Below are 21669 nucleotides of genomic sequence, written 5' to 3'. Positions count from 1 at the left end.
GGATAATAACATTACTTGGTTATGTTCATTTCCATACCATTAAATACAATTTAATGTTAATTTAAATAAATGTTAAATAGAAATAAATGTTTAATTCAATTTCAAATTGTGCAACACAATTGTGACAACATTGTTTACACTTGACGCTTCCTTGAATGAATGTCAACAAAACATCAAATATCTCTCTGTGTCTGTTTGCCGTTCTGACAACCAGCAACAACAACAACGAGTTTATGCGCCGGTCGCTTTTATATACTTACGATACATATTCTTCACATAAGACATGAATGTTCTGGAAACTTTATCAAATGTGTGAATTTTTCCCATTCATTGTGCGGTCGCGTCGTCGTCTTGTGTGCTAATAGATAAAATACCTATTATTTTGTTTATTTTTTTTATTTATTCCATACGATACCATTAAGTCATTTGTGAAAGAAAAAGTTGGGTGAAAAATGGCTGGAAAATAATGAACGATTTTGTTCATAACCTACCACCACAATTTGAAGAGTGTGTTAAAAGAGATTTGCAAGGGTATTTGGAAATTGAAGTGAGCTATATTAGTTTTGTAACAAAAATCATTGAAGAAGATAATTCCGAAAGTGCTAAACCCCCATCGTCGCTGTGGAATGGAAAAATTTTGTTGAATAATAATTGTGTGGATAATACAAAAAATATCAAGGAATTTCCTCAAAGTTTGCAAAATATTTGTGGGAGAGGAAGCAGCAGCGAACAACACAAGAAGCAGGCAAACAAATCGGTTCTTTCGAATATTAAATGTGTACAAGTGAAAATTGTTTGGTTCGGCGAAGATAGGGCCGAGAGTGTGGCAAATATTTTGGTCAGCTGTGAAACGTTGTCGTCAAAACGAGCGAAACCCCAACATCAACAGCTATTAAGAAAAAAGAAAAATAAACACTGCCAGTATTTTGTTGTGTCCTCCTCATCATCAACATCAGCTTCTTCATCGGTCGCCGTCAACAACAATAAACTACGGTACCGCATTTGCACGAGCGTTGGTCTATTCTTAGATTATTTGCGTTCCTGCAAGCCCATACAAATAATAGTCTCGAGCAACAGCGGCAGTACAACGGCAGCCAACAACAACAGCAATACATTAGTTCTGGGGCAAACCCAATTGCGTTTGCCTTCGATTCTATTGAGAAAATTTGCATTTAACATTGCAAGAGGTCATAAGAGTTTCGAACATAAAAGTAAAATTTATACCCTTTATCAAAGGCAGCAGGAGGAACAGCAACAAGCAAATTCATCGATTAAAAAATCGGGTGAAATACAATTGCGTTTCAAAATGATGTTCGCAGCGCCGGCAGCAGCCGCTACCGTGGTGTCCATGCCCCTGACCACCAAACATGGTGGCCTTCACGATAAACACCATCTTCATCATCATCACCACATACACCATCATAATGCGCATATGATGGTCAGCAAAACCAAAGTTGCCGAACCAGGTAGGTAGAACATAATTTTGTAGATTTCCGTTGAGCTTTAAATTAAAAAAAAAAAATGGCCAGTTCATTAGCTTGGCAAAGAAAAACAAATGAGTAATGTTTTTGTTTTTTACCGGCTCCTAAACGTTTATTTCATTTGTATTTGCCTCCGATTATGCAATAAAAATTGTCAATTATCTTGTTTTCTTCATTTTACGTACCTACCTTTTATTTTTATTTTCTGTTTACTTTTTGTGGTTTTGTTTGCAAACATATATATACATATATACTACACCGACCGTTTGTATATAGGAACAAAAAACGGCTGATTGTGTAGTTGTTGTTGCTATAGAAAATTGTTGGTTCTCAGTGGCTGAGTTCTTTGCTCTCTCTCTCACGTTAAATCTCTGTTATTTACATTCTTAAGTAGGGTTTAAAGAGTTGCCACATTTTCATTTTTTAAGGATTAAAGAATAGTAATAAAATATTGTTAGCAATAAAATTAGTGCGATGGCTTTTGTTTAATTATGTTTTATTATTTGTTGCTTTATTCTTTTACTTAAATATAGCATTTATAATAATAGAGCCCCGTTTAAGAAATCTTGGAGGAGCCAAAAATTGTATGCGAATTGTTAATAGTGAATAATTTTTGTAACTAGAGAGTGGCAATCGAAACAAAACAAAAACAAAATCTTATTGGATTTTCTTTGTTGATTAACGTTTTTTAGTGTGCATTGCTCGGAAATGTTCGGAAAAGTTGTAGCCGTTTAACGTCTACACTTACGAAATTGTTAAACAGGAATGGCGTTTTAGGCAATAACGGCAATTGTCGGGAACGGAAAATCGTAATTTTATTTGAAATGAGAATTGTGGGCTTTAATAGTTTCAATAACAAAAAACGTCTAATGAAACAAAACGTTTTATGAAACAAATTAAAGGAGATGTGAGAAAAGCGATAATTCAGGTTTTAAGTACTTAGCCACAGTTATATTACTGCTTATTGTTAAAGCAGGGTTTTCTGCTGTGAAAAATGCTGATATATTTTTTATTTTTTTTTTTTTTTGCAATTAAGTGACACTTTCCCAGCACTACAGGGTGAGACAAAAAAAAATTGCAACAAAGTCAAAAGCCATAATTTTTACATTTTTTTAATTTAAATTGTTGATGTGCCAAAAATGTCGGAAATAGCTTCAAATTTTAGAAAAATTTAGATTTGTTCGAATTGGTCTCATTTGGCACGAATTATGGCCTTCAAAACTGGCCAATGAAACCGTCACATGCTGCTCGAATGTTTTTCTGCGGAATTTTGGACCATTCCCGGCGAACGCTTGGTATTTTTAAGTGCCAACCTTGCTTTCCAAAACACTCTAGGCACAATAGTCCAACGGATTGGTATCCGAAGATTTTTATGGCCATCTGTGCGCTGGAAATGAAGCGAGGAACCTCATTTCGTAACCATTCTTGGGTGCCGCGTGCTGAGTGCGATGGTGCTGAGTCCTGTTGGAATGGCGAATATTTTCGCGATAATATTCGCCATTTATTCTAATGCCACAGTCGATTTATACGAGCGGAGAGCGACCATCGGCTGTTATGGCGGCCCACACCATCACCATGGCCGGCGCTTGAGTTCTGGTGGCCAACCGAAGGTGCACAAGTTGAGCTGACCTCTTTGGCAAGTAAACACGTTCATTTTGTTTGTTTACAAACTGCTGGACAACAAATGTTTTCTCATCGGAGAAAACCAAATTCGGCAGCTTACCACTTTCGGTCAAGCGAAGCAACTCTTTAGCTCTTTTGCGTCTTTTTCTTTCTGTTGCGGTATAAGTTCTTGCACTTTTTGGCATTTTTCAACATTTGACGAATGGAAGAGCTCATTTTTCAACATTTGACGAATGGAATATTGCGAAATATTCTGCTCACGAGCCACTGCGACGCGTCTTTCGATCAAGCCGCTTTTTTACTTTTCGAACCATTTCTGCTGATGTTGCTATTTTCTTCCGTCCACTTACTTGACGTCGGGCCGCGCTACCAGTATCACGGTAACGAGCGATGGTACGAGACACAAAAGATTTAAATGCTGGAGTGCTCGAACGATAGCCACTTGTGGTTTTCCAGCTATAACTTTTTTCTGAAAATTCTCACCAAAATGCTTTTCTACGCTTGTAAACAATTTAATGAGCTGTCCCTGGAACAATTTTAACAGTTGTCGGACGAGTGACTTAGAAATGACAGCAGTCTAATGTTGGTTGCAGTTTTTTCATCTCACCCTGTATATTATTAAATTTTAAATTTAAATCTAAATACTATGTTATTCAATTTACAGAATTTGACGAAATATACACAACAATTACACAAACAACTAGAACTAGAAAGTTTAATGAACTTGTTTGTTTTGTACCTATTATCTCCTCAACTATCTATATATAATGTCTTTATATATATGTATGTATAGACGTCCCATTTGTCGATCTTTTCGAAATGTGTGACCCTCTCTTGATTGCCAAAGCCCTGTATAATCGAAACGTTTACGTCGTCAATTGTTGTGTGTAGATCCCAGAAACTAGTGTCGCTATCGCATGAGGGAATTTCTCTATATATATGTAAATATATAGTTGTATGTGTACGCTTGTTTCCCTTATTTATTTTTTTTTTTTGTTGAACATATTTAGCAAATTTGCGAAAAAAAAAATTCCATTGACTTTGGCGCAAAGAGTATATGAAACAATGTGGAAAGAATTAAAAATCACTGTTGCTGTAGCGATTTAAAAAAAACTAGGGATCGAAATGTAACATGTGTGGACGCTATGGCGAATATTGTCATGTTTAGTATAGTAAATGGATCATTTTTAAAATATTGTAAAAATGTTAATTGCTAGACCTATAATTGCTATTAAGAATGACATTTTAAGGGGATTTAATGTAATCTCAATAAAAAAACACAAATACCTACTTACACCGACGTCCCTGCAGCCCCTGGCTGTGTCGGTACCTGATTAAGATACATGCCACATTTAAGTCCAATCAAGATGAAATTTGCCACATTTTCTCTCCACTTTCCTGGTGTAACTGCCAATTTTGCATACGAATTCCATTCTCTAAAATTAATTTATAGTTTACTATTTTATTTATTTCTTTGTTTTTGATTTCAATCGTCTTCACAAAACGAAACAAACAAGTACATGCCCACATATCCAGAATAAACTGCAAAAAGCAACACATTTTGTCATTGGCCTTCAAATTAGTCGATTTGCACATTCTCTGCCTACCTCTCTCTCTCCCTCTCTCCTCTTAATGTGCCTTTGTTTAGCTTATCAGATTTTGCTTTCGTTTTGAAACATGTTGCACACATAAGAACGAAATCGAAATGGATTTTTTCCTTGCATAACCCGACAATGGGGGGGAATAATAATATTGCACACGTTTTCCGTTTCCCTCGCCGTACCATTTCCTTTTCTTGTTGGTGTTTTCTGACATAACTCAGCTAGACAGCTTAAATGTAACGCCTCTCCTCTCACTCTCTCTCGCACTCAGTGCATCTTGTTGTTCCGGTTGATATAACCGGCTTAAATGTAACGTGAGCCATCTATTATAAATAATGCAATGATTACAAAGATAATGAAGTGTGCTATAGACTATACGCCACAAATTGACATAGTGTGATGTTAAATGAAATTAATGTAATTGCGAAATATTATAAAAAATGAGGATTTGATTTCTATAATTTAGTTGAATATTGCACAACTTTTGCTGTTCTGTTCCCAAACATTATTTTTTTTTTTTTGTTTTGTGTCAATTTAATCTGAGAAAATATGCTAAGAAATGATGGGGTCTGCAATAGACTATGTGTTTCAATGTGACATGGATTACGGTTTTGTAAGCAAAGACATCGGATTTCCAAGACTGGACAAAATGCATTATAGAAATATAGTTAAGGTTAAAAGTATGGTACAATACGGAGATAGAACAGCTTCGTAAAACTATAGAAATACAGCACTGAAGCTATGCTCGCATCCCATCAGAAATATTCAAAATTATATGCAACAAGTAGTTTTAAATGATTTTGTACTTTCCTTCATCAAATTATTTTAAAAAGGTGAAAAATGAATGAAATACCTGGATTTTCTTTCAAAACTATGCTCCAAACCGTTTAATCCTTCAATTCCATGGCAAAACTGGTTAATATATTAAATGCACTCCTCGCAATGTACGTTTTTTAATCATGGATTTTGAAAATATTTTGTTTTTTTTTTTAACAATAAAAGCATACATAAATTTGGCAGAAGTCGGGCACACTTGGCTGCCTAGCAGCTGGAAGCTCTACCTTAACTTTTTATTGTATCATGGTTAAAAGTATGTAGAGGCCATGATATAAGAATACCGGTAGATGCATCAACACTCGCGAACATTGATATGCCAAAAATATTTAAAAATATCTCAAAAAAAAAATTAATTTTAAAATATTAAATGATATATGATATTCAACAAATTTCAATAATTTGTCATTCAAAATGTAGATTTCCAAAAATATTTTGACTGCTCAATGTGCCTGCAGCTATGTTGAAGCTATCTGTATAATTTTAGGGCCGCTTTTCACAACAGAGACATGTTAGCATAAAAACACTATTGCAGAGCAGTTTTACGCATAACATTTTCTCTGAACCAAAAATTTGGGCTTAAAATTGTATTTCATGGACGTTTCAATTAATTTAAAATTCTATTTGGCGTTAAAACCATTAAATATTGGTGAGTATATTGTTATGATATCATAAAAACAGATGGTTGGAGCAGGTGGATTTACACCTGGTGTCAATATTTTGACTCTGACTTGTCCTTTCTCTATACTTCTGTAATATTACCATAGTTTGTGGACTTCATAAGGGTTCATTGGACTATCCAATTTGATTTTAATTGCTAATAAAAGAAGTCACAAATTTTTAAATAGTATCAGCTCTGCAATGATCTACTAATTCTACATTTATTTTTTTGATATAATACATCGGTTATCGTAGTAACATTTTTACATTTATCGTCTATAAATATCAGCTGAATATACCTTCTTTAAGCGCCACGAAGTCCGTACAGACAATGTAATATGTCACTTTGAATATTTTATCATATGTGGCTCTGGCACAAGGATAATGTAATTATTTTTTTTATTATTCTTCTTATTTCAACAATCCTCAATTGTCTTCACCCAGACATTCTTCAAGTGTTATGCAAACAAGTATAGCTAAACCGAGCACCAAAGTCAAACAAAGAAATTAAATTATGTCTTGTCTGTCATTCATTTATGCATATCTACATACATCGCACATATGAAGGCTATTATGCAGAGGAAAATTTCTTCATATATACCAACAATATACATTCATATATAATAAATTTATAATGTACATACATCAGTCTGTCATACAATTATAATCGATAAGAAAGGTACAAGCGTCATCATTTTTGTGATTTTTGTGAAATGACAAAAAAAAACACACAATCACAATTAGAAAATATTTTAACAATCTTATGGTATAGAATATATATGTACATATATACTGAAAAAATGTTCTTTTTATTTCTATATATTAATTCGTTTTTTTGGTGATAAGTATTTAAATTCGTTCAGTGACTTATTTGTTTAAATAAGGAAATATTAAAGTCTAAATATATTTTGGGCATTTAATCTGTTGATCAACTTGTCTTGTTGCCAGGCGACCTTGTAATAACTGAATTGTGTGACAAAACTGTCATATTCACCTCATAATTAAACGTATGAGATGAGATGTGTAAGGTGCAGTGTCATGAGAGCAACTTACCGTTGCAAATCAAATGTAAACAATGATATGATGGGAGAGGAGATAATTGGCTTTTATTGGTAGTAACGAAATAAAAGGAAGCATCAACTATAGAAATCAAAGTTTTCCATAAAAAATTGATATTAAATAAATAGATTTACAATGAAAAATAGAAAATAAATTACTCTGGACCCATTTCACTACATTTTTTTGGGTAGCAGAATAAAACAAAATTGCAACATTGCATCAGCATCTCCGATAAGGGGTTCAACTTCTTATTGTATTATTTGAACCTTTACTTGATTTTTGTCTAGTCCTTATCATTTCAAACAATCTTTCATTGTAGTTTAAATATATACCAAGATTCTCAGTCGCTAAGTCTTAATTGGAATATTGTTGATACGGGAAATCAAAAAAAAAAAAAAAAAAAAATGATGGGCCAGGAAACTAGCCCCACAATACATATTCAATTGAAAATTGTATAATTCCGATGATAACTAAGACGCTACAACAACAACACCAGCCTAGAATAATTTATAACGATGCTGATGATTCAAATTGATGATAATTTCATAAATCCCGGGAATAATTCTCTATTTATTGGCATACAATTGCCGTATTGAAACTTATTGTATTCAACACTTTGCAAAGAAAGGTCGCATCAGTTTTTTCGCAAATAATTTGCGATTTATTTATGTTTTGTAGCGGGTAAGAGGAAAATACAAATAAAGTGTAAAATTTTGTGAATTTTTTCTCAATGAAATCCTTTCAAATTTAATAAATAATAATAAACAAAAACGTGTGTAAAAAGTGTTCAAATTGTTGAATTTAACACAATTGCTGAAAACCTGCCTGCCTGCCGTTCAACACAACAATTTTATGTATATTTCGAAAAGTGGTTTTAAACCAAAAGTTGAAAAGAGAACAACAAATACAAAGGATTTTAGTTCACTTGTCATTTAAAGTTTTATAAAAACATACAAAATGTGCTCAATGTAATGAAAAAAACATGTTCAACCTAACCTCAAAAAGGGCAACATTTATAGAAAAGTACATCCTTGGAAATAGTAACAGCTTTAATAATTCTTCTTTTTCTCTTAACACTAAGAATTGAAAGAGGATGAGAAGGAAGCATTACTTTGTATAAATCAACCTAACCTCAAAAAAATATATATTTTGTTTAAATTTTAAGCTAAAAAAAATATTTTGCTTAAATTTGTTATGTGTGTTTTGATACCTTACTAAATGGGCGCACAATTTTTGATTTATAATTTTTATGTATTCGAGATCATCATAGTGCCAATTTTTAAATTTTGAAAATTTTCAACAAACCCCCAAAAATTAATTATTTTAATTCTTTTGTTTAAATGCATCAAAACAATACTAAATTAATTTTTTTCATTTTCCATTGCAGGTGACAAATCCAAACGTTTATCAACACAAACGAAATCTGAAGAAATTGTTGAAGCCATGAAGAAACTCGATGCTAAATTAGTTGCCTACTTGGCTGGTGAAACTGAAATCACCTCTAAGATTCCTGAGGAGGTAGTACATGATATTAATCTCAATGATAGCGATGAACAAAATATTACTACCCGCTTGGACGATTTATCGCCCGCTACAAAATTGAACATTTTCAAAACCATACATGGCATTAAGCTAGAAATGGAAGCCCTAACCCTACAACCGGAGGGTACAAAATCAATGAATTTGATGGCAAGTGAAATACGTCCCATTTTCACGGTGGAATGCCAGTTTTCGAATGAGCTTATTAAGAAGGTGCCACGCAGTGACATGTTCCATATCATACAATTCGAATCGGAAAAATTCCAAAGTCTAACCCAATGCACTCGCTTCGGGCAGAAGGATGAACGTGCGGTTAAATTGGATCTCGATGAGAATGGCAATGAGTTGAGTGAAATCAATTTGGGTCGTATATATTTTACGGTGTGGTGGCGTGAACCCGGCACCTGTCTCAATGAAATGTTGGGCATGGGCACCCTGGAATTATCCGATCTTTACAATGCCTCACTGCTGGAACAGTGTAAACGCATTGAAATCCAACGTCGTGGTCGTCATTTGGCATGTCTGTACTTTAAAATAACACTGCAGCGCAATGTCACAGCTGCCAATAATATTCTCAAGAAACGTAATGTATTTCTACCCAAACAGTCCAGTTGTGATAGTGACAGTGATGACAAGACCCCGGCATCCTCATCAGCTGCTGATAAACAAAATGTGTCAACATCCAATGCGGCCCAGCAACCGAATCAAAATCAAAACAATTTGGCCACTGATAAATCATCAACCGAAAAAGGTGATTATACTGAAAATTTCTGGTTTGTAAAGCACAGCAAAATACAATGACTAAGATTGTTGCAAGAACACTCTGTGGCAACAGCTAACATTTGTAAGAATTACCCGAAAATTTGTATTATGACGACAATGACGACGACAGCAGATGGACCTAATGATTTTGTAAAGGACATGGACACTACAATACCATTTGTTGTATGGCTATGCTTAACAATAATATTCTTAGATTGGTTTATGATTATATGTTTGAAAATAAATTTATTTGGTTTTGCAATTTTGTTGCAAGCAATCGAAAAAATAATAACAACAAAAACACACACAAAAAAAAAAAACAAAACAAAAAAAACAACAAACAAATTTTGTTTCCTTTTTTTATTATTTAGTTTATGACCAGTAGTAGAGACAAAGAAGAAAATTTGCTCTACAGATTCCAGTAGTTTTTAAGAGGGTTATGTGATATTTGGTAAACTTCCATTGGAAGTTTTTTTCTTTTAAATTCATTCAACATATGACGTCTTAATTGCTTAATAGTGTCATAAAATGGAACAAACTTTCTCCATTGATATATCGTCTCCCCAAGATTCGAAAATTCTTAATTCAAACTGATATTTTTTTAATATAAATATTAAATCTACGGAATACATTTGTTTAGGAACATATACTGAAATCCTGTGGAGAGTAACTTTTCCTTTGACGTTACTCTGCTAAAATCCAGTATTGTGGGGAAAATTTGTAGAATACCAAACACACCTAAAAAAATACGAAATATTATGACATCATTTAAACTGATATTTTTTTAAAATAATTATTAATTCACAGGACCAACTTCTACCTCTACTTGATTAGAGTCTTATGCTAAAATTCTCTTTAAAATGGCTATTCCTATTCCATTTAGTATTTTGGGTAAATTTTACGAAATCCCAAACTAACCTAAAAATCAACAAAATATTATCGCTCCAATCAAAGTGATATTTTTTTTAGATAAATATAAAATCTAGACCATCCACTTGGTTGGGGACTCATGCTAAAATTCTATAAAGAATAACTTTTCCTTTGACACTACTCTGCTAACACCAATTATTGTCGGAAAATTTTATGGAATCCCAGACTAACCTAAAAAATACGAAATATTAAGACATCATTTAAACTGATATTTTCTTTAAGATAAATATGAAATCTACAGGACCCCTTGATTAGAGACCTATGCTAAAATTCTATAAAGAATAACTATTCCTTTTAAGTCTAGTATTTTGGGTAAATTTTGCGAAATCCCAAACTAACCTTAAAACTACGAAAAATTATCATTCCATTTAAAATTATATATTTTCTTTTGATAAATGTAAAATCTACAGCATCCACTTGGTTGGGAACTCGTACTAAAATTATATGAAGAATAACTTTTTCTTTAACACTACTCTGCTAACACCAAGTATTGTTGGGAAATTTTGTGGAAACCCAGACTAGTCTAAAAATTATGAAATATGTTTGTGTGAATATTTATAAAAATTTGTAAATTTGTTGGTGTTATTTTAATGCATACAATGTAGCTATAAATATAAATTGGCTCTGTCTTCAATGGTAGAATTTTTTGAAGAATATTTTCTCCATTGACACAATTTCTCTAAAAGAATATATTGGCATAATACCAAAAGCATTCGAAACTGTACCCCCAGAAAATTGCTTCATAATATAGAAAATTTAAAACTTATATTATTAAGATATTTATTAAGTAAAGAATTTAATTCATTCTTGGACATATATTAAAATTCGATAAAGAATATTTTTCCCTTGGCACTGATCTGCTAAAATAAAGTGTCGTACGAAAAATTTGCAAATTCTAAACTAACCTAAAAAATGGCAATGTTTTCCTTGAAATATTTAAACCAATTTGTTGGCAATATTTTAATGGCACACAATGTATCTACAAGTCTTTTTTGTTTTATGTCCCATTTTATTTTTTTATTGAGAATATTTATTCCATTGACACCATCGTCCTAAAATGAGATTTTCATGGAACTATTGGTAAAATCCAAAACCCTGTTTTTGGTCATAACCTCAGATTGTTTTGGTTTTTTTATTATTTTTTTTTTGTTTGTCGATTAACAAAAACGAGCAAATAGAAAATTAAATTAAATAAAATCTCGCAACTTCAAACACCTTTTTATTATTAAAATATATGAAAATTAAAAAAATAAGACTTTAAGTTCTCAACCCCCCTAATTTTTTTAAAATTTAATGTGAAATTTGTTTATGTGTGGAGGAAGTCGTATCTAAATCTGTAATGATTTGAATACAGCAAGACAGATATATTTCTAGTCTATACATGAAGATAAGTGTAGAGAAAGACCTATTTAAATCTGAATCGATTTGAACACAATTAAGCAGTTATATATGCCGGGAACATCAATTACCCATATCCAATAAATATTCGGTCTATATTAAATGGTTTTCATTAAATCAGAGAGAAATATCCATGTGATATATATTTAAATCTGGACGGAGAAAAGTTTGAAATTAAGTTAACAGATCTACCAAATATAAAATATATAATCATATAATATCTAATATGTACACATCCATCATATCCGAACAAAATTCGGAAAATAAATTTACTAAACCCAAGTATCACCTGTAGTGGATGCACCTGTAGTGGATGCACTAACTTTTTTTTTAAAAATTTTCTTCAATTCCAGGTCAAAATAACAATTCGAACAAGCTACAGGTAGCTCAATCGCATTTTGATGATGAGACAACAAAAATCCGCCTGCTTAAGGGATTCATTTATGCCAATGAGGCACGCAATCTTGAGCTGCAGTCACAGCCTCAAAAGTTTCTTATATGTCGGCGCTTTTGGTTAGATGAACCTGTGGCAGCCAAGGCCGATGATGGCAACAAGTTTAACTATCAGGAGGTAAGCAGTAAAATTATTTTCACAAATTCCGAATAACTAACCTCCCTTCCTTTGCATGCCTTTGCAGCAATTCTCCGTCATAAATGATGACAAGTTTTTGCAGCGTGTCGACAAACAATATTTGCATTTGGAATTGTGGCAACGCATGAGCTCCGACGATGGCAATGGCAATTGTGAGGAAAATCTCCAGGCCATTGGCATGGTGCGCATACCCTTGCATCAGTTTTACATAGCCTATCGTGATGCAGCCATTACCAATCATTTGTGTAAGGGAAAGGTAAGATGAAATCCTTCATCATTTTCTGTGTGTGTCTCTAACGGCAATCGTTTGCTTTAGCTTCCCGTAATTTCCATTGATGCCTGGGCGCCAATTATTAACTGGGAAAGTGGGCTGAAAATTGGTGAACTCAAGTGTCTCTTGGCTGTGGGCAGTGAGGAACAAATCAAAAACCTAAAGGACACACGAGGCTTTAGTATTACCTTTAACTCCGAAATGGCTACCAGTTTACAGGAGCGTAAACTATTGCAAAACCTTAAGCCCTTACAAATTGCCAGTACTTCCAAGAATGTGCCGCCGTCATTGCCAACAGCAAATAAAGCACACAGCAATCTCCCGGCTAAATCATCGGCCGCCAAACTAAAAAACACCTCGGATTTATTGGACATGTTAAACAAGGTGCTAATGACACCCCAGCCCCAGTCTGGTGGCTCCCCAGATACTACCATGACGGCCCAATCAACAGCAGCAGCATCATCTGCGGCCATGACATCGTCGGCATCCCCATCCTTGAAACCCTTGCAGCAATCAAATCTAAAACTTTTCAAATTTTCCTTGGAAATACAAAAAGCCCTTGGTTTGCCCTTGAATCCTGCAGCAAAATCCAAGAAGGGCGCTAAGCAGCGTAATGCCTCCAAGAAATTCCCACCCAACGAGGCGCCCAATACCTATGTTACATTCCAAGCAGAGGCTGGACCCTATGCCACATATAAATCGCACGAGGGTATGGTCTATGCCACCACTATTGTCGAAAAATCATGTCAACCCCAATGGCAGCAGCGTTATCGTCTCTCCGCCACCATTGATTATCTTTATAATGTAAGTCTATATAAAATCTCTGTACATTAAGCTTCCCTATATATATGTTTTCCTCTCAATTTTTCCACCTATATAGACTTCCTGATAAAACCCATTCACCTCGTCTATATAGACTCCCGAACTGTGCAGCTCACCTAAAAAACACACCCTCATCAATTCAACTAATTTGTAAAGACTTCCAATGGAATTCCCTACCCAATTTAGATTGTTCATCCTTCTTATAGACACCTTGGCCTATTTAGCTTGTCTACATGGATGTGCTAGGCAGTCCGGTCTAGATAAATTCTCTGATCCCTGATATCTATATTGACTCCCTACCCAATTCAGATTGTTCACCTCCTTATAGACACCTTGGCCTATTTAGCTTGTCTACATAGATGTGCTAGACAGTCCGTCTATATAAATTCCCTGACCCACTCAGCTTGTCTATATAGACTCCTCTGCCAAGGTTCATTCGTCTAATGAGTCTACCCGGTTCATTCAGGAAAAAATTCCCTTTTTTCTATAGGAAAATAGCCTGTCGCCCCCCTCTCTCTCACACATACTGAAACATATGTAGTCTCTTCTTCCCGACATCTCCCTGGGGACGCCCTGTCCGATTCAGCTCGTCTACGTATACTAGACAGTCCCATTCAGCCGGTCATAATTAATTCCCTGACCCACTCAACTCATCTATATATACCTTCCCTCGCCTGTACCATTTGTCTACAGAGTGTAGCCGCTCCATTCAGAAAAAAAACGTACTATTTTTCTATAGAAAAATATCCACTCTCCCCTCGCTCTGTCACATATGTATCCTCGGTTTTTCGACATATCATCAATATTTAAGCCCTGGCTTTATAGACTCCTTTACCAGTTCCATTCCTCTAATAATACTACCCGGTCCATTCAAGAAAAACTTGCATCTGTGAAATCTTTTCTATGAAAAAATATCTCTCCGACATCTCATCAGTATTGACGACCTGGCCCTATAGACTCCCTTACCAGTTCCATTCGTCTAATGATACTACCCGGTTCATTCAAGAAAAACTTGCATCTGTGAACTCTTTTCTACGAAAAAAATATCTACTCTCCTCACGTCTCTCCCTCTCTGTTTCTCTATCATTTTTATTCTCTCCATCCCCTTATTCTGACAACGACATTTTTTTTAATTTTTCTCTTCTCTATTTTTTCCAGCCCCAAAAGCGTTTTATCCTGAAGGTATGGAAAAAATCCGCCCTAGACCTGGCACAGGGCCGCACTCAACCCACACCCATTGAAGATGCCATTATCGGTTTTGCCGCCCTAGATTTAACAGTTTTTACCAAGGGTCTACACATTGCCGGACGTTTTAATATTGTGGATTTTAATGGACGCATTAATGGCCAGTTGGAGATACGTTGTCATCCCTTGGAAGAAATACCAGCTACAAATATGGCCACAGTGGGATCTACGGCCCAAAGTGGTGGAGATCATCTCGGTGTCGGGGCGGCATCCACAACATCCGTGGATTCGGTTATCGATCAGTTTGAACAAACTCTTGATTTGGCCCATTTAAATCTGGGACAGGCCATTAAACGTAAATTTACCGAATTGGAAGGTATATCGCAGCGTTTAAGAGCCCGTCTGGGTGATGTTACGGGTACGGAAATTCCCTTAGAATTTAATGCCGAACAATTGGATACATGGCAGCCGTTGTCGGTGGATGCCAATGATAATGATTTGGATGAATTTGAACGTGATCTCAATACCCCGGTGGCAGAAGATGATGAGGACGATGGTGGTGACGGCAACGAAAAACAGTTAAAGAAAAATAAAAAGAAACAAGGGACCTATGAAAGCTCCCCAGATGGTCCCAGTGAATAGTGTTTGTGGTTAGGACAAACCTTCGTTGTCTGTCATTTGAAAAATATTAGCTGCACATTAGTTTTTCTTAATAATTTTTACTCAGTTGCAATTTTGTATTCCTTCCTTGCATTTTTCAGCAATACTCCTCCACCCCCACATGCTAGGCACTTGATAGACGATGGTGTATTTTATTATAAACAAAATAATACTTATTCATAGCATCACAACAACAACAAGACTAGTTGTAGTCGTATAGGTTATGGTATTACCCCAATAGATGATCCTAAATTAAGTCACCACACCCAAGAGTTTCCTACTTTTTTGTCATCATGACATTACATGCGATCATAGACCTCGCAAAATGGTTAAAAAAGAATTACACCAATATAAGGCTCTCTGTTTCCTTTTTTGTTAGTCCCCCTTCCTACCGGTACTTAATAGGTTATGTCCATATTTTTTATAAAAAAAAATATAGTCAACAAGGAATATAATTCGCCAGGCAACAAAAACATTGAATAAGCAAAAACGCAAAACGTGATTTGTTTTTATAAAACACTGTATAATTATTATTTTTTTAACAAAACTGAAAATTTGAATTAAAAAAATATATATTTTTTTAATTAGTATTTATTTTAAATTCTTTATCAATTTCTTTTTTAAGGAAACAAAATTATCTTTAAATGTGTAACCCACAAGATTATGATAAATTTAGCTAAGCTTTTTTTATATAAAAAATAAATAAATATTTTTTGTAGAATTATTTTGTTAAGTATGTACTTAAAACCAAAATCCACCACCCCATATACATACAGTTTTATTACACACACACTCTATATAGTCACTAGTATTACAAACTTACTCTAATTATTATTATTATGATTATTATTACTAATTATTGTGAAAGAAATGAAGCAACAACAACAATGAAGGCATATTGAATATGAATGAACAAAAAATAAAAATAAATAAATAATTATATACAGAATATAACAATGCTGCATGCACACACATGCATTCATTAAACATATGAAAAAAATATTGATGTTAAACCTTATGAATTTCAAATAAAAAACAAAATCAAAGACAAAAAAAATTGGAAAAAAAAGTCGAATTTTTATTAATTTTGAAACTTCCATAATTTAAATTTCTCACACTTTTTTCAATTTAAATATTTTATTCAAATTCTTTAATAGATCTCAATATAAAAGGAAATCTTCAGAGAAGCGAATTCATATTCGAAAGTAATTTCTTTTCTAGTCAAAATCAGCGTGGTACAATAAGGAGGTAGAACATCTTCGTAGAAATACAGCCCTGAGGCTATTCCCGCTTCCTGTCAGACTTATTCAAAATTATAAACAACAAATTTTTTTTCATATTTTTTCCTCATTTTTCAATTGAGTTAAATAGCGGGAGATCAAAAATGTGATCTTAACTTTTCAATCTTTCAATTTTATGGCTAAATTGGTTAATAGCATTAATGCTCGAGCCGCAATGAACGTGTCTTTCAATCATTGGTTTTGAAAATATTTTCTCTGTTCCAGTACTTAAAAGAATCTACTACTTTTACAATATTATAAATTTTCGATATCATAAAGAGTCTGTTCCAGAACTGTAAGAATGTAAAAGTTTTTACTACCATAACCGATTTTCCCTTTATCACGGTAACGAGCGCCACAGAAAGAAAATATACTCAAAAGAGCAAAAAAGTTGCTTCGCTTGGCCGAAAGTGGTGAACTGCCGAATTTTGTTTTCTCCGATGTGAAAACATTCGTTGTCCAGCAGTTTGTAAACGAACAAAATTATCGTGTTTACTTGTCAAAGAGGTCAGCTGAAAATGTGCACCTTCGGTTGGCCCGCAGAACTCAAGCGCCGGCCATGGTGATGGTGTGGGCCGCTACAACAGCCGATGGTCGCTCTCCGTGGCTTCAGAATAAATGCCGAATATTATTGCGAACATATTCTGGATGGTGTATTAAAGCCTTTGGTACGCAAACATTTTGGCCGAAGACCTTGGACATTCCAACAGGACTCAGTACCATCGCAGTCAGCACGCGCCACCCAAGAATTGTTACAAAATAAGGTTCCTCGCTTCATTTCCAGCGCATTCGGGGAATGATATAAAATACCGCAGAGCAACATTCAGGCAGCGTGTCACGGTTTCATTGGCCGATTGAAGGCCATAATTCGAACAAACCTAAACTTATTCTAAAATTTGATGCTATTTCCGACATTTTTTGCTTGAATGAAAGCAAAATTAAAAAAAAATTAAAAATTATTGACTTTGTTGCAGTTTTTTTTATTTCACCCTGTAGATCCATGTTTGGCTATAGTCCCCATATAACTGTTCCACCGATCGTATTTTGATAACTTGCATCATAATTTTTCACTGGAATTTTATCAAATTTGTTATTTGGAGTTCCTGATGGATACCACCTACACTAACAGAAAATTTCTTACACAGGCCCACGTTTTCGTATAACCCCCATAAATCGGTATCTCCCCTTATATTAAATATTTTCATGATTTTAGCTCCATTTTTCACCGGAATTTTTTAATATTTGGAGTTTGCTATTGGTACTACTTCCTATGAAAATTACCTGTGCAGATCACTACGGCCGCTCCCTTTATTCGGTATTTTGTTGATTTTAGCTACATTTTTCAACAGAATTATCTCACACTTGGTATTTGGAGTTAATAATATGCACCTTCCTTGATGTCTGGTAGGTAATTGGTTACAGAGGTCCATGTTTTCTTATAGTGCCGCATAGCTGAAAGTCCTGATATTTGGAATTTTCAAAATTTTAACAGCATTTTTTTACTTTTTTCTTTTGCAAGTTCCTTCCAAATTGTGGAGCTTTTAGCTGCTTTTCTTCTTGTTTTCTAACAAAAAAATATATATTTTTTTTTTTGAGATAAACCTTATTTTGATTTCAAATTTTGTAAAATTATTCCAAATTTTAGAGATAGGATTTACTTTAATTAATTTTCTCTGTTAAATAGTCTTTGCTACAAAATAATGGTTCCATTTCAATTTGAAAAGAAAATTGGATTTTTGTCTGAAAATTGGATTTATTTTTATATACAAACATTTCACGCAGTACTCTATTTTTCATCCACAAAAAAAAACTCTTGTTTTTTAAGGTTTCGAGTGTTACACTCTTTACATTTTTTTTATTTAGATTAAATTATTTTAATATAACACCTTCAATTTTCATGTTACGACTTGTGATTTTGCTTTTCTCGAATCCATTTTTATTGTTGGAAAAATTGTTCAATTTCATTTAAATATTCCTCACTAAATACACCATACCACAGCGAACGTACCACCAAAACAATAAATAATAATTCTCGTAAACGCAACCGTTTCCCTACTAAACGATGTGCAGGCCACCACCAACCCCAACTTTGTTGATGATCTTTGCGTTGGCGTTTGTGCTGTCCGGCAATTGGGATCGACATCGTTTCATTGTCATGGTGGCGTTTACGAATATCTTATGCAGAGAGTCGCTGTTCTTCGCGTGGTGTGACTGTTTTGGGTGGTGCAGGTTTTTCGAATTCATTCAAATCGGCATCGTAGTACAAAGCAGCCCGATATGGACGTAATTCCCATGGTACTTGATTTTCCATTGGGGTCAATTGAACACCCAAATCTTCAAGGGTGGGTACATTGTTTAGCACTTTGTCAGAGACACATTCAAGTTCCAAACGTTCGGGATGGAGACCGCCGACGGGGGCACCGGGGCAAATCATTTCGGTAAGTTTGGCTTTCAAGACAAAGGAGGGATCGAAACGGGAGTCGTAACGTTGATAGCCCCACCATTCGGAATCTTTGCGCATAATGCGATGGAACCAGTCGACCAATTCGCTCAATTGATAACGTTTGGGTCTAAAAGTGAGATGAGTTTAATATAAATTTCTTTGCACTGCTATTTGTGGTCTTACCCAACAGCTTGGTAAACTTGACCGGCAGTATCAGGATCCTTGGCACAATTGATAATGGCCTGGGCAACATCCGAAACATAAACGGGTTGTTTAAAGGTGCGCTCACCCTTGTGCCACAATGGAACGGCACGCATTTGACGACGCCAGATGTGGGCATAGTAGCGCAAGAAACGATCTTCAGAGCCATAGATATCAGCTGGTCTGATAATGGTGGCTTCGGGGAATTCTTCACGTACGGCCTGTTCACCCCAGTATTTGCTGCGCAAGAAATTGCTGCCACCCTCAATGATGTGGCTCTTTGGGTTGGGATCGGCATTCAAGGCCGACACATGAATCAAGCGATCAACGCCCATTTCACGGGAAATGCTAAAACCAAAACAGACAATGTTATTAAAACCATACAAAACAGCTACGGATACTCACCGTGCAATGCGACGAGCACCATCAACATGAACATCGTTGAATTTGAAATTCTTTGTCTCATATTCACGGCCCACCAAATTAATGACCACATTGGAGTATTTGACAGCCTTGCGGATGGCCTCCTCATCGCACAAATGATAAAATTGGAACAAAACTTGACCCAAATCGCCACAAACCTTGAGACGAATGGCTTCAGAGTCTTCACCACGGTATGGCAAAATCATTTGGGTACCCGATTTGCCCAATTTGTTGCACACATAACGACCCAAGAAGCCGGTGCAGCCAAACACTGTGGCTACAATGCCATTGAAACTGCTGCGTCCGCCGGTACCGCGTTTCATGGCACTCAAGTTGGTGGTCTTAAGGGAACGTGGGGCATCACTGGAATAGTTAGCCGTACGCAAACACAGCACTCCCAAAACGCCATTGGTGTGTTGTTCTGCGGAAAAAGGGAATCGGTGATGAGCATAAACAATTCCAATTTAAGGTTCAACAGCACCAAGTGAGCCTTTACGTTACATAATTTTGGCTTGCGAATTTTCTTTGGGAAACCATTATCTGTAAGAATAGCTCACCATTGTGCAGTACTTACTTGCCAATTGGACATTCCTTGTTAAAATTAGCGCAGCCATTATTCCTTGGATTGCTACGCCACCAAACTTGTCAAGAATGTGGGAATTCCTTTCAACCTAAAGAAAAATATAAAAATCTCACGGCGACGACTTGTACTAGAGCGGGCAAATCAGCGATGGCGATATCGATAGCATTGCAACATCGATTGGTGGTGTCAATATTATCGCTTAATTGAAGTGGAGTATACACTATCGATGAAGGCATAGAGGCTTGAAATTTGGGCATACCCTTGTATTTTTCGAAATTAGGAAATTAAGGGGTTAAAAGTGCTTTGGTCCAAGGGAAAGCACAATTTGTTTTTGTTCATGTTTCCTTCAAATTTACCAATAATTCGTCTCTTCCAATTTTTCTGTTATGACATCAGAAAAAAGAAAACGAAAATTAATTTTGCAGTTTTTGAAACAGAAAATCATGGTACAATAAAGACAACGTAGCTAACTTTGAAAAAATGCAAGTATAGAAGCTTGTAATGTCAGAATTACTATCAGAACAAAAAGAAAAAACAAATTGTTGCATTGATTTTGAATAAATGATTAAAAAACGAAAAAACTGATTGAAAGGTCAACATTTATTTTTAGAATCATGTTCTATATATCTCGATAAATTTATTTCGCCACAAAAACTGTAAATTTTGTCCATGCCTACCTTGCTATAAGCATTTTGAAAGCACTCGAATTTGAATATTTTCTAAACAATTTCCATATTATTGAAAAGAATACACTTACATAAATAAATAAAGTTGACATATTAATCCAAGATAAAAAATTAGCCAAGCCAAATAAAAAAATTTAAAACATATGATGCATGGTACCTTGATTTCATAGTACCATGCAGAAAATCTTCTTTCTTAAATTAATATTTACCTAACCTTTTTAAAATAAAATCCCCAATATGGCAACTTTATTCAACTAAAATAATAGCCATAGAAGAGGAATACAGCTAAAATGTTCTTTAAAAAATTAGAATATTTTTGTAGAATTTCTTATATGCCACAAATTGTATAAACGCTTCAAACATTTTTTTTAATAAGTATATTTTTATAGGTGTCCTTATACGACACAAATCGGAGGTTGTTATCATAGTACAATGATATCAAGGTAGGGCAGAACTACCATATGATTTTAATTTTTTTATTTTCTTGGCTTAAAATGTCATCTTTATTTGTTTATGTATGTGTTTTCTTTGCAATAACAAAAAAAAAATGTTCAGAAAACATTCAAATTCGGGTGTTTTCAAAATGATTATTTCAACGTATGCATCGACAAAATCTAGAGTTTTTGTAGCGAAATA

At 34.6% G+C, this 21669-nt stretch overlaps 2 protein-coding genes across 2 annotated transcripts; one reads left to right on the top strand and one right to left on the bottom strand.

The window, feature by feature from the left end:
- The first annotated feature begins 143 nt into the window (after nucleotides 1-143).
- Nucleotides 144-16138, top strand: LOC101891486 (uncharacterized). The gene is made up of 6 exons (XM_059124219.1): nucleotides 144-1466; nucleotides 8646-9595; nucleotides 12228-12458; nucleotides 12526-12735; nucleotides 12796-13554; nucleotides 14731-16138. The coding sequence occupies exons 1-6, from the start codon at nucleotides 467-469 to the stop codon at nucleotides 15397-15399; spliced, it is 3819 nt and encodes a 1272-aa protein (XP_058980202.1). The 5' UTR covers nucleotides 144-466; the 3' UTR covers nucleotides 15400-16138.
- A 2372-nt stretch (nucleotides 16139-18510) lies between these two features.
- LOC101890165 (NADH dehydrogenase [ubiquinone] 1 alpha subcomplex subunit 9, mitochondrial) lies at nucleotides 18511-20501 on the bottom strand. The gene is made up of 4 exons (XM_005188865.4): nucleotides 20339-20501; nucleotides 19747-20185; nucleotides 19324-19689; nucleotides 18511-19267 (listed from the first exon to the last, which is right to left on the bottom strand). Exons 1-4 carry the CDS (start codon nucleotides 20376-20378, stop codon nucleotides 18874-18876), a joined length of 1239 nt encoding a protein of 412 aa, XP_005188922.2. The 5' UTR covers nucleotides 20379-20501; the 3' UTR covers nucleotides 18511-18873.
- Between the last annotated feature and the right edge of the window lie 1168 nt (nucleotides 20502-21669).

The sequence above is a fragment of the Musca domestica genome, unplaced genomic scaffold (assembly GCF_030504385.1).
Source record: "Musca domestica strain aabys unplaced genomic scaffold, Musca_domestica.polishedcontigs.V.1.1 27, whole genome shotgun sequence".
Taxonomy (NCBI): Eukaryota; Metazoa; Arthropoda; class Insecta; order Diptera; family Muscidae; genus Musca; species Musca domestica.
This window is presented reverse-complemented; position numbering and strand designations above follow the sequence as displayed.